The sequence below is a fragment of the Penicillium diatomitis genome, assembly GCF_028827545.1.
Source record: "Penicillium diatomitis strain IBT 30728 chromosome Unknown utg000004l_segment0_segment0, whole genome shotgun sequence".
Classification (NCBI taxonomy): Eukaryota; Fungi; Ascomycota; class Eurotiomycetes; order Eurotiales; family Aspergillaceae; genus Penicillium; species Penicillium diatomitis.
The window spans coordinates 1,264,035-1,277,529 of NW_026623176.1; the positions used below are offsets into that span (position 1 = coordinate 1,264,035).

A 13,495-nucleotide genomic window follows, 5' to 3' on the forward strand; every position below is an offset into this window, starting at 1 on the left:
CTTCTTCATTTGCAGTACGGACACCAAGCTAACCCCAACCTGGCAGGTCGCTGCTCTGCCTCCAACGCCTCCACCACCTCCACGCCATCAATCTGACGGACCGCATCGTGGAAAGGAGACTAGGCCACTCCCTTACCAATCAAGACTCCACTGTGTCATTTTCCTCAACAAGTACCTTTTACCTGTTCTGGTATAGCCATGAATTTCCCACGCGACGGACGGGAGATCTCGAAAAACGTGAAATCGGTTTGAGATTGGTTTCATAAGTCGTTATGCCAACGGTCGCTACTCGCTAGACGATGGATTCGTTCCGGATTGCACGAATGAAAGATTGGTATAGTCACATAAAATCTTCTCGTCAAATAGGTAAGCCAGTTATGCTTGATTTGATAGTATATACGGTTCAGTGGAATACTATTAACGGTGTCCTACCATAACCCCCCACCCATGAGTGTATTCAAGTGTATGGCAGGGTTCTTAACGGGCGGTCCGTAAATACATGCACTATCCTTCTATCTTCCGTGGCCTTTACTTTGCCTTTCAACAGATGACCTTTTTGCTTTTTCCTTGACAAAACCGAGGGGGCCCAGTCGATGTGTATCGATCGGTGTAAGATTCCTGCCCCTAAGCAGGGATAGACGAGAATCGAGCTTACGTAGACCTGGGGCCGTGGTATCTAAAAACAATTGACTGAGCTAACCATCAATCCACTAGTAGTCCAGTGCTAATTCCAGGTAAGTTTAGGCACACACACACAGTACCTACTACCTAGTAGCTCCTACAGTACGTATGTCCACGCTGAATGAGAGACTCACGGCTCCACAAGTCACCGCCAAAACTTCAAAATCATATCAACAAACAGGAACGACAAAGCACACATGACCTGCAAGCGATCAACACCAATGACAGGGTGCCGTTAGGCACATTGACAGGTTGACAGGTGGATGGGGGCGGCCAGCAGGACAATGATACTACGCGATCAGGATCGGTGTAGGAGATGACACCCGCTACTGCAAAACAACTGGCAAGTTCGGTCAGCCACATGCACCTCGTGCATGGCACAGCAGGGTCAGCATGGGGATGGGTATTTTCCACCTTCAGTACTTGGCATACTTGGACTCTGGCTGAAGGGGCTGTAGGTGCAGAATCAGTTATTGAAGGATGGAAATTATAGCTACGTGTCTACGACAAAGTGCAGCTGGTTTAACATTTGCCCGTCATTGAGGCAGCGTAATAAATGCCAATATTCAAAGCAAGGTCATTATTCGGCTTGTTCAGAGAGAAACTGTCAACAGAGTACATTATTACGAAAGCCCGACACGTTGCCTCGGGTACGAGAAAGCCGTTAAAATGAAGGATGAAACTCAGTGGCAAGCTAGCTGCATATATCGTAGAGCACACGTAAGCTCAGAGGTGGAAGGGGTCGCGTACCGTGCTTGCAAGGACTATTGTACCGGGCTATCCGTGTTGTGGTGTTTCTGTGCTTGGTGGTAGTTTACAAGGCCCTTTGATGAACAAGTTTCATGTTGTCAATTGCTTTGTCTCGACTCCACATGAGAGGGTCTGTGAGCTATCCATGTCGTGATTTCAGGTCGTCGACACAAGAATTACCCACCAATCAAGCACGATGGCATGCAACTAGCTCCACGCTACGAAGCAATCATGTAGATAATGATAATGTGTCTTGGCTTTGTTTCTCAGAATAGAACGATCAATGAATCAAGAGCACGTATGGAATGAATACCCCTTCAGTGAAAATAAAACTAGACACATCCAACACCAGAGGACCAAAAAAAGAAAGGAAACGCCAACGCAATGCACACCCGTTATAAAAAGAATGCAGATAGAAAGATTAGAAAATATGAGAATGAGTTGGACGCGCCCTTAACTTGAATTTGACAAAGGGGGCTGGAAGAGAGAGAGAGAGAGAAAAGCAGGCACCCAGCAAGGGATCACTTATCTTGCTGGGAAATCGACAGACAAGAATTTGAGACGAATGACATGGTTCAACTTCCATAGTGACAGAATGGGAGAAATGGCAGGCATGGACAGACACAGAACTCGCTTTTCGCATCTGCAGCAAATAAGATTGGCAAAGGATCGCTAAATTGCTGGAACACGCATGGCTAAGAAGTGGTAGGTGCGTGCAAATGCATGTGTGGATAGGAGAAAGAAGAGAACGTGGGTTAAATTCGGATCCGCGAGGCTCGAAATGCAGAAAGATCAATCGATTCGACAGAGATGGATGATGCATCGTCGACCTCAATGGTGTCAGGGGCAGTCGTTGTTGGCTTGCTGGCGGCAATGGCGGCCAACCGAGCCAGTCGTGCGGCAGTCGGGGTCAATGGTTTGATCGGCCCATCCTCTTCGACGCCCTTCTGCGTGGATTTCAATTCGAGGGTGACCTCCTCTTGCTGTTGCCTCTTTTCTTCTTCGAGACGCTTGACTTCTCTCTCGGCCATCTCGAAGAGAATCTTGAACTTTTCTTCAACACCATCAAGCTCCGTACCGCAATCTCCCAATCGAAGAACCTGATAGGCAGCCGTCTCACACAGGCTATGGGCTAATTCCAACTGCTTCTCTGCAAAGTCAAAAGATGATTCCTTAGCAATCGCCGTAGATCCATTCATAGACCCGTTCATGGACGGCAGGCCACTGCCAGCTCGAGTGCTTCGCACAAAGGATAGCGAGGACAATGGCGATTCATTCTCGGCTGGCTGCACGCCCTCAAGAGAGATCTGGTGTCGAAGACCGAATCGAGGGCTGCGGCGGGTCACCATGGACATTTTGCCTCTTCGGAGGTGATTTCTAGCAATTCCAATGTCCCGTACGATCTCTTCCAGAGACTTCTGTATATGGCCATCATACTCTATGATGACATTGTGCCGCGTGCTCACAAAATCATACCGATCGTCTGACTCAATGGAGGGTGTCTGCTCCGCGCTGCGCTTCCGTCCAGCGGTCTGCAGCGGCGTAGCAGGTTCATGTTCGGCGGGTGTAACTGTATCAGTCGACTCTGTCATAGGACACGGGCGTTGTGAGATGGGCTCCACGTCGGTAGTGTGGATGGAGGAGATAGAGCTATTCTTGCGGCGGCGAGACTTATGTGTGGCGTGGCGCCCGTACGCCGCGCTGTACTCGGCATGTTTGAGGGAGGCGTGAGCTGCTAGCTTTGAGACACGGGTAATCCAGCTGGGTAGATTACTTTGCAAATGAGAAAATGCTCCCAGCGCGTCGATGGATGTCATTGTTGCGGTTCTGCTGCAATCTCGCCTCAAGTGACAAGGTTGAGGAAGATGTATTGCTGAGGACTGCAGGTGTGAAGAAAATGGCGACCGATATGTTTGCCGTCAGCCTTTGATTTACGCAACAGAGCGCAGTGTGTTGAGGGTCGAGATGGGTGTAGGTGATCGTCTCTTCGTCCAGTCGTTAAGGTTGAATGTGCAAGTCATATGTTGAATGTTTGTATGGAGATGAAGGCCCGGGAACACGATGCTGAATGGCTGATGGCTTATGGATACTGGCGGACGACAAATTTCAAGGTCAATGTCGAAAGGCGATCGTAATGAACAAGGCGCAAGGCCCGGAGTTGTGCGATGTTATTGATGAGGGGTGAAGGGAGAAAGAGGAAGGACTGAAGAATGGAACTGGGGAAGAAAGGTCGAGAAAAGAGTCGAGAGCCCACGGCGAGAGGGGGGAAATACGGACAGTACCTTGGTTCGATGTATCATGATGGTATGGCTGGTACTTTTGTCCCGAAATCTTGTGGGGACGGGCGGTTTCAATACAGAAAAGCGGCCCAGGGACGACTTTCCAGGTGATGCACCGTTTGATGTTTGGAGACCATTTCGCAATCTGCAGACGAGCACCACCGAACAGGCCTAAACGGGTGGCTAACATCAAACTAGCGCGGTGTAGGTCATCCTGGCATGACCCATTCTTCTCCATGAATTGGTTTGATTACTACCCACATTGGGCATACGGCGTACTCCACTAGATCTAGTGGTCTCGATGCAGGCATGCACTGATGTAGTCGATGCTCGATCAAACCCACGAAGCGCCAAAAGCCATCAGCATGAAATACGGTATGTGATTGTCGTGATCACGCCAAGGCAGACCGAAAGCCTCTAGGTCGACTTTGAGCCATCAATATCCTAGTCGTGCACACCTAGTCAATCCCTCAGGTAGAAACGCGATCGACGATTCTGGACTGGACTCAATAGACTCGATATCTGAGTATATGGAACCCAAAAAAGCGCTTTATTCAATGGTCTCCGTTTCAAACTAGGATCCCCTACCCAAAGGGACCGTTGCTAGGGGATGTGACAAGGTGCCCAAGAGTATCAACGCTGTCAATCCTGCAAACCTTGGACCGGCGTCGACATGGATTCTTAGACTTGAAGTCAACGAAGGATTGACTCCCGCGGCCGGCCGAGTGTTTGTGTGACCGATGGTGGGCTCATTTGCGACCGAGATCATCATCTGTAACGCCGATGAGAAGGATCATCCATACGTACAGTATGCACTGTCGTGTCCAGTGGTCCACTGTCCATCATGCGCGTCCGTTTTCAAGCAAGATCATGATGTACAGTCCACGAAATTTAGTCTGTGGTACAGTCGATGAGTGCGTTCACCTCTTGAAGTCAGACCTGTTCGCGGCGTGTCCTCGTTCACTACCATTGAATTGATCGATGTTCAATGTCCACGGCAAGTTTGAGACATCTTAGACACGACTTCGAGTGCGAGGATCTGAAACAAGTTTTTTTGCTGACTTGGCGATATCATCGCTGTTGGTCTGCTTTTCTTTGGTTATCATTCTCTCATCTTCATTACGTAGATGACAGCTGCTTTGCTCATGAAAAGCTGTACCGTCGAGACCCAGGACATCCATTTCGATGGGCGAGACAATTTTGGCATCGTGCAAGAGTCTACTTCGATTCAAAGCTCATGCATGTATGGTGCGACGGCGCTGATCCTTTGATCTCAATTTTCAGTCGGGAGCTTGAAGTCAACGGTTGTCCTTCCCAAGTAGGACATGACACGTAACGGTCGCTCCAATAGATGCATTGTCTGGCTAGATTACTAAATGGTCATGACGGGAGTGGTCGGGTGGGAGCCAGTTTCTCCAGTTCTCCTATCCTGGCAGTGGCGCGATGACAGCGGATCCCGGTAATTCAACGTGAGAGAACGCAAAGGTACCCATCGGGGACTCGGGGATCTCCATTAGTGTCTGGAGCCCGATCCTCGTGTCAGGACTAGTCGTCTTAAGGAGCCCTAGTATGATTGATCATCACTAATTGCGGGCGGACCAGGGCGTTCAATCACAGACGGGACGGAGCCCTGCAGGAGCTTGGCCGCTTCGACATGGATGGCTTTCCCCGCGGGTGCCGGGCGATCTCTCAGCACGCCAGACCAGATTGACCAGAACTCAGATGGCAGCTTGTTCGATCTCACCGATCTCACTAATAGCCGTGGATGATTGGTTGATCGCTACCGATCGACGAACTTTGTCGTAAGCTTAAGCGGTTCATGAGGTGGACTGTAAGCGCGCTAGACAGACATCTCTAAACACCGAGCGGACGGAGTACACAGGTCACATTCCTTGCTATTGAAACCTTGAAGCACATGCATCAGACATTCTACTGATGCATGTGCTTCATCTTGGACTTTTGTTATGGTGGTGGAAAACTCACATCGGACGGGTTTGGACGTGTGCAAGACAACACAACCACGCCGAATAAGTCGATTGACAGCTTCAGAGTCGGAGTCAAACCCGACTCATACCACACGGCCATCAACGTCGGTGAGGAGGCACATTGGAGATGCTGTGAGGAGACAGCTTCCGGCCGAGTTGAGGTGCAGCGCAGATCTTTCCTACGATGGTGCAGAATGGCAAGTCTTTTTGGAACCATCATCATAGTGAGCGGTTCATCTCGGGTGCACGCAAGCTGCATCGGAGGGGAGCTGCAGGTCGACGGACTTGAAATCAACCGCGTAACGGCACGTGCACTTACAAAGTCGGCGAGATAAGTGTTGTAATCCCTGCACTCGCATACGAGTGGCCTCGAGCTCGTGACTGGATCTGCAAGTGTCCACTAGTCAGACAATAACAATGATCGAAAAAGATTCGATCGGAATCTCGCTCTCATTGCTTGATCGGTGTCATCAACGGACAGCATCGCAAGGGGGATACACATGGACATCAACCCAGTCAACAAAAAGAAGCTGAAATGGCCTTGAGACCACTGTACCGCTGTAGGGGAGTTTTGTACAACGGAGTTTTGTTAGAGGCTTGCGCCCATTCTTTGAACTTGAGATCATTGGATCTTTGACGAGTATGTCAGTGATCCCAGCGGCGCGCCAGTACCGCTATTGTAGCTGTACGAGCATGCACAGCCGTTGCAAAGCTGTGCGATAAGAAAAGACCCATTCCTCCAACGTCTGGCATGAAAATCTCCGTCAGTCAAGTATGGCTTAATGATATTCGGTTCCTCGTTGCCCGATCGAAGCAGATTGAAAAATATGCTGCACCCTCTTCATCGTTATTCTTATCAAAGTAATGTCGTCTGCAGGGGGAAACGATTTCGAGTCCACGTCGAACCAAAAAAATTGCGTCGGGCGAGTATCTCTGCCCAGGCTCGGCGTTGGTACCAAACGCAAGTCGAATTGAATTCTTAAGACCAAGTTTCTTCATCAAATTAGAAGAGCTCAATCGACGTCCACCAGGTCGAAGAACATTGAAATGAGTTTTAAAATGGTGTAAAAATTCGAAGAGCTAGGGAGAGTAATGAAACAAGGTGATATTGCGAAGGTTAGAAAATGTTTGTGGTGAGAGAATCCAAGCTGCCATCAGGTAGTCAGGTGGCGATAAGCCCTGGATATCGGACAGGAAGGGTGTCCATGAAATGACTACCATGTCAGAGTTGAACTCAGTCGACTGTTCCGAGACCAAGTCAATGTTTCAACAATAGTTGTAGGCAGTTCTCAGAAAATCTGGAGTGGAGACGATGTAACACTGATGGGTTGATCCGCACGTCACAAAGTCGCGCTGTGCAAAGACGGGGAGGGCTTGGCGGCATTTAAGCTTAAGTCAACTGTCCAGTGACATGGACGCAACCTCCCCAGCCTGCCTTCAGATTAGCACTTTGTGAGTCGATATTTGCATCGTAGAACTTGGTCTTTATCAGCACATCTATATTATATTTAATTGCAGGTCATCCAGGAGGTCCTTACTGAAATTCTCCAATTGACAATCGCACAATCAATTCATGTGTTTGAATCTGAACGTTTTACGCACAAACAAGAGGATGCACTCGAACATACCTTGGGCAGGCGTATCAAGTCTCGCTTGATACTCCGATGAGATGAACAGGTCACTAAAATCAGTGAGTAGGCAGCTTTCATCCCACCCAGTTGGCTCAATTCACAGACCTAGATGATTACTGACTTATCTTGATATCAGTTAATTACTTGCGAGGGAAGATCGCCCAAACGAGAGGGATTGGATTAAAACTATTTACAAAAAAAAAGAACGCAGGAGACAGGCCAGAGAAGAAAGAAAGCCACGAAGGGAGGAGAGGACGAGCCCAGCTCAATCATCCCCATTTCTCTCCTCTGTGGCCTCCTCCGCCACAGGAAGCACCGACGCGGCAGACCACGTCCCCTTCCAACTCTTCACCGTCTCACGGACGGCGCGACCAGCTTCCATGACTGCCTTGTGGGCAGCCATAGAGGCCTCAAAACTGGCCTCGAACTCGGCCAGTCTCTTCGCCAGCTCCTTGGCGAAGACCACGTTGACGGACAACGTGGCGGCTTCCACGACCGGGTCGGTGGAAGTAGGAGCTGGACGCTCCAAGGGTCGAGCCCGCTTAGACGGGCGTTCGCCGCTGGGGCCAGCGGCGGCGACGGAGGCAGAGCGCACACGCGTCGACTTTGCGCGTCGGCCCTATAAGGAAAGAGTCGGTCAGTATTGGCAGTTAAGATGGTAAAGCGATATATTGAGGTGAAATGATCAACATACCTGGGTGGTGCCCAGGGCCGAGCCGGAGAGAACGGCAGACGAGGAGGCAGGGCCAGCAGGAACGGCAGACGAGGAGGGCGCAGGCGAGGGCGACGGACGGTGCCTGCACCGCTTCTTGGACTTGCGGCATGCAGCGCATGCCCCGGCGGTCTTCTTGGTGTGGGCCTCGGCCCGCGAGGCTGAAAAGACGAAGAACTTGTTATCAGTATTCTGTTGAGCTAAGACACCATGAACGAGTAGACATGATGCACTTACCAGGAGCAGGAGGAGCAGAAGGAGCACGAAGATTCTTCTTCGTTGCCATTGTGGGGGAGGGAGAGGTGTTGTTGAAGAAGAAGAGAAACATATCGGATGCGAGGTTTTATATAGATATTCGGGGGCTGAAGGTAGCAGCACAAAGCTTGTTGATACGCGCTAGCACAGACGAACCTTCATGTATAGGCAGCATTGAGATGAGTGGTAGGCAGGCGAAAGGGAATTTCCCGTTTATGGGTCGCGTCTGAACATCAAGTCAGGCTCGCGGGTGCCTAAGTTTGAACAAACATATTAACATGTGAATTGTATGGTACCTATCTGTGCCTGCTCGTCAGAGGGTCATTGTTTGCGAACACAAACGAGGTAAAAGCCTGCCGCCTGGTGACAGACTGGATCAGAGTGCGTGACAATCAAATGAAAGATGAATATGGATAAATGCGCCTGCTAAACTCTTATGCCTGACGAGCAATTGAGAGACTCGCGAGAGTTATTCTGTCTGACAGATTATCATTCCTAACAGATAAGTGAGGAATGGGTGAGAGACAGGTAAGAGGCAGGTAAAAGTTAACTCATAGAATAAGTGAGAGACAGTCAAGAGTCGGATTAGAGTTGTTTCATCTAATAGTCTACTTCTTCTGATCAATCAAGGAGACTGTAGTGGCAAGAGTGTTTCGTTGCGCGTCCTCTTGTAATTTCGTGTTGTTCACATGTGAGAGACGGATGAGAGTCCTTTGGTTGAGTGGAAGGATGCCATGCTCGATCAGACAAATGAGAGATGTAGTAGTCGTTTCTTTCGCAAACACGGTAAAGACATCGAGATAACCTAACCAGTGAGGCATGGAAAAGCCACAGGTATATCCTCAAAGAGGTAAAAAAAGTCCAGTTGAGCTTGACTGGGATAGCTGTCTACTTCTCCCTTTCCTAATAAGGCCCACGTTCAATTCTTGGACAAATGTTTGATGCATGTGACACCGTGTTTGACACTAACCCGTGCCATGCTGCTTGTTTATTGCCAAAATTGGAAAATTCCAAGAAACCATTTCGGGCATCTTTTTGAATCGAAGAAGGAAAAAAAAGGCGGAATGCCAATGCATACGACGATCATTTTGCAAGGTCTTAGGTGAACCAGTCTGGTAAACGGCTAGATGAGGTGTGTTGAAGGAAACTTGGATACCTGATGCGTTCACATGGCGTGAATTTATGAGAGTGAGCGCAGTGCATGATTCGTCGATAATTTTGAGCAATGGAGACTGCATTTGTGATAGGCATGATATGTCATGATATTTTTACATATGTCAATGAAGTTAAGTTCGGACACTGTCTGTGGACGCGGCCTCGTTTGAACGTTGCGTGACCGGTTTCTTCTTTGTGTCCTTGATCCCAGACACACCGTACATTGTGATGACTGCGATTCCAAGGAAGGCTGACACGCAGGAAAAGACCAGGGCTACAATACCCTTGGTGGTGAACCCTGCGGGTAGCCAGTCCTTTTGCTTGTTCTGTCCGGACAGATCCAGATAATTTTGTGTGTTGCCGGCGGCATTGCCTGTCCACTCCACTCCAGCTGCCTTGCAGACATCGTAGTGATTCTGAGGGATGGTCGTTCGTTCCTGAATCTGCCTAGGTGCCTCAACAAAGGTCATGCCCAGACCTTGCTCCAAATGCCAATCAATGTGACAGTGGAACAGCCAGACTCCCGGGTTGTCGGCAACGAAGCGGACAACAAAATAGCCGTGGGGTGGGAGGACAAACGTATCTCGGCGAGCGGGATACTTGGGGAACTCTGTATGGTTGTTGGGATCGTAGAACACAGGGTTGGTGTCCTGGTAGTCATAGAAATGACTTCCATAGGAAGGAGCACGATCGACAAGCTGGAAATTGTGTCCGTGTAAATGGAAAGGATGAGAGCCGCCATCCAGGTTGTTGAGAATGATCTCGACGACCTGGTTGTGGCCCAGCACCATAGAGTGGGTGAAATCGCCGTAGACCTCGGCATTGGTGGCCAGATCACCGGAGGACATGACGGTGTACAAAGTAGGTACTTTGGGCTTAGTGTAGGAGATATCGTTGATCACGGCATAGCCGGCGCCATCGTCGAAGTTGACCATAGCCACGGTCAGATTAAGGACCATATCAGCCTCTGGGAGCAACTCCTCCCGATCGTGGGGAATGAGAGTCATGTCGTCGACCGGGTCGAGGTCAGAGGCAACCTCCACGGGCATCACAGCCTGCGGGTGCTCAGCGGTCTTGTTGTACTCCAGCCAGTTGGTATGATTGAGTTGCAGGTTGGAAGGGATGTTGTCCAGCAGCACCGAGTCTGCCACGGTGACCATGGGATAGTTCTTCTCGGTTGAATTCTTGGCCGTGACAAGGATCGCGTATCGTTGTGCGACAGAGATATACAACATGTCCGCCTCCTTAGGCTCAGTATAGACACCATCAATCTCGACGATCTGGAAAGTGTGATCTTCGATATAGAAATACTGTGCTACAAACGCACCCACGTTGGCCAACCGGAGAAGATAGGTTTTGCCAGGCTTCATGGGAAGGTTCACGCCGCCCTGGGTGTCGTTGACTAAGAACGCATCCGGGATCGGCTCTGCACCCGTTGGGTTGGTTTTATCGATGAATCGGATGTCTCTGACCATTTCATGGTACCAGTCACTCATGGTGAGTGTGTATTCCTCATCGTACATGTCGTTGAAGTACGAGTCCTTGTCATGGACAATGAGTGCTTGACGGTACCCATCCGGGTAACAGAAATCGGTGTGGCAATGGTACCAGTATGTACCATTTTGATTGACCGTGAAATTGTAGGTAATGGAAGCGCCGGGGACAACGGGACACTGAGTCACCATGGACGGGCCATCCATGTTGTTGGTCGAGTTTTGAAACATGCCATGGAAATGAATGGAGGTACTGTGCGATCCCAGACCATTGTACATGTTTACCACGAGTTGATCGCCTTTATCGACCTCAATGACGGGGAGAGGCCATTGTCCATTGATACCAACCACTTGGCGCTCGTGCAGACCATCCGGATTGGCATTGACCCAAGTCACATTGAAATCATAGGTCACGGTCTTTGCCTGGGTAACTTGGATGATGAACAACACCGTGACGAGGCGCGCCAACAGGCCGCCTAGTGAAGTTGTCATGGCGAAGGGACCTCCCCAGTTTCTCGTTGCAGCACTTGTGCAGAGGAAAGAATCGGGGAAGGGGGATATGGAACAAGTTGAAGAAGCAAGAAAAACGAAAGACAACCTGTGGGGATGAGTGAACCCTGCCCGATGACAGTATGGAGATGCTCCTCTAGCTTGAGCCACTAAAGCGACAAATCCACTCCCGACCTCTAGAAAGGCACTTAGAACCGAATAACTTTAGGTATTTTTTTTCCTCTCTCACTCTGCATGCTCGGACACAACCGGCCATGATAAGATTATCAATCTCTGCGTGAGGCGTGATCTGATTGCGACCTTTTCGCTCCCACCGGCTCCGGTGTGGGGCACAGACTGGAACCAGGGGGCGGAAAGGATCACAAATTACCAGAAACAACGACACCGGTAAGGAAGACGAGACCGAATTGCAAATAATTCGGCCGCTTCTCGTCGGGCTTGGACAAGCCGCGTGGGATCATTGGGATGAGGTGGATGGCTGGGCGTGCCAAAACCCAGAAATCCCTCGACGAGGTGGGCCCATCCCGGACCTTACGAAAAACTCGCATCCGCGGCTTTTGCTTTCGCCTTTTGTTTTTTTATGTTTTATTTTTTTTTTTTTAGGTCCGTCTTTTTCTTTCTTCGGGGGTTGAGTCGTCACGTCATCTTCTCAAACTCTCTCGTCCATTTCCCCGAGAACTCGGGCGTTGCAATCTCGGCAAAGTGGGAACATTTACGTTGCGCACGTGTGCCGCCCAGGTCACTGATGAAGAAGTGCATACTCCGTAGTTATAAAAGGCCTCGTATCCTTCGAAGGTGCTAAGCTGTTGGCCAAGCCGATCTACAGGGTATCTTGATTGCCCAAAGGAGTGGGAGGTAATCTTGGCGGAGATCGTGGTTGAAGCAAAGAAGAATTGATTCAAGGCATCAGCCAGCATGAAGTTGTCGAAGCATTGAGGTTCTGTGATGATGTCTTTAGGATGCAACCAAATCATCTCCACGGGCACGCGCCTGACTGTGCGTATCTGATTGATTTGATTGATTAGCCGAAGCAGCCGGACTTTAAATTTGGTGGCTTGCTCCTCGGACGGTAATCAGATGCCCAGTCGGACGTCGCTTGCACCAATCGATCCAGACCGTGTGTCCCGAATAACCAAAGTTTGAGATCCACAGCTTCTCATTTGGGGTGCAGCATCACCATTAAGCAGACCAAGCAGCAAATGTCAGTTAGTTTGCTGCCAAAAACACCAGGAATATGCTAACCCTCCCGAATAGTGGTCCGGCCACAGAGCGGCAACCTAAAATACTTGAATGTTGCGAGCTGCAGACTTGGCAGCTATGAGTAGCCGTAGTCGGCAGCACCGTTGTAACGTAGAGCGCTAGTATTTCATCGTGGAAGCCGAGACACAGTAGCCTCTCAATATCGCCAAGTAGCGAAGCATTTCAATTGATGGTGGTTTCCGACACTGTTCTCTGCCCACTGTCGTGAAGTACCCGCTTTTCGCTAACGCCCTTGGGGTCAAAGTACGGCCCTTCACCAAGTCCAACTGCACTATGACCCCAGAAGCATGCAAACCAATAGGTGAAAGAGTGTCTTGGAGATTCGAGGGTCCTGAGCAAGAGCGTTCGGATTCTGCCATCGGAGGCGTGCTTGTAGGTCGTGATTTTTGACGATCAAATTCTCGAACTGCTTCAGCAAGTGTTCACTCTCCTCCTCCTCGATGACGCCATTTGCCTTCTGACGAGGGATTCAACAGCGACGATACTCTTTCAGCCTGTGACCGGGTTGGTGCGAACCACGGAGTTTTCCGCGCGTGGTTTGCCTCCCACATTCTGAGGGGCACCGGGAAGGGCAGGATGAATCGTGAATCTGTTGTTCTTGGAGACTTCATGGAAGCGAGGCTAGGCATAAGTCGCTGTGAGGCATTCCATGGATCTCCGGTACGGCTCTGCCAGGCGATCATTTACCCCATAGCTAGAGGCCCAAAGGGTGTCCCTCAACGAGTATTTAGGAGACGGAACAGATCGAAGCAAAAAATCACATTTCTCAATACCAGGCTACGCA

The 13,495-nt window shown here is 49.9% G+C and overlaps 3 protein-coding genes across 3 annotated transcripts; all 3 read right to left on the reverse strand.

Moving 5' to 3' along the window:
* Positions 1-2,186: 2,186 nt before the first annotated feature.
* Positions 2,187-3,248, reverse strand: N7539_003728 (uncharacterized protein; the record flags this gene model as incomplete). The annotated part of the gene is made up of 1 exon (XM_056933330.1): positions 2,187-3,248. One exon carries the CDS (start codon positions 3,246-3,248, stop codon positions 2,187-2,189), a length of 1,062 nt encoding a protein of 353 aa, XP_056790871.1.
* A 4,343-nt stretch (positions 3,249-7,591) lies between these two features.
* N7539_003729 (uncharacterized protein) lies at positions 7,592-8,324 on the reverse strand (the record flags this gene model as incomplete). The annotated part of the gene is made up of 3 exons (XM_056933331.1): positions 7,592-7,945; positions 8,021-8,199; positions 8,276-8,324. The coding sequence occupies 3 exons, from the start codon at positions 8,322-8,324 to the stop codon at positions 7,592-7,594; spliced, it is 582 nt and encodes a 193-aa protein (XP_056790872.1).
* A 1,255-nt stretch (positions 8,325-9,579) lies between these two features.
* Positions 9,580-11,433, reverse strand: fetC (putative ferrooxidoreductase Fet3; the record flags this gene model as incomplete). Its single annotated transcript, XM_056933332.1, has 1 exon — positions 9,580-11,433. The coding sequence occupies one exon, from the start codon at positions 11,431-11,433 to the stop codon at positions 9,580-9,582; it is 1,854 nt and encodes a 617-aa protein (XP_056790873.1).
* Positions 11,434-13,495: the final 2,062 nt, after the last annotated feature.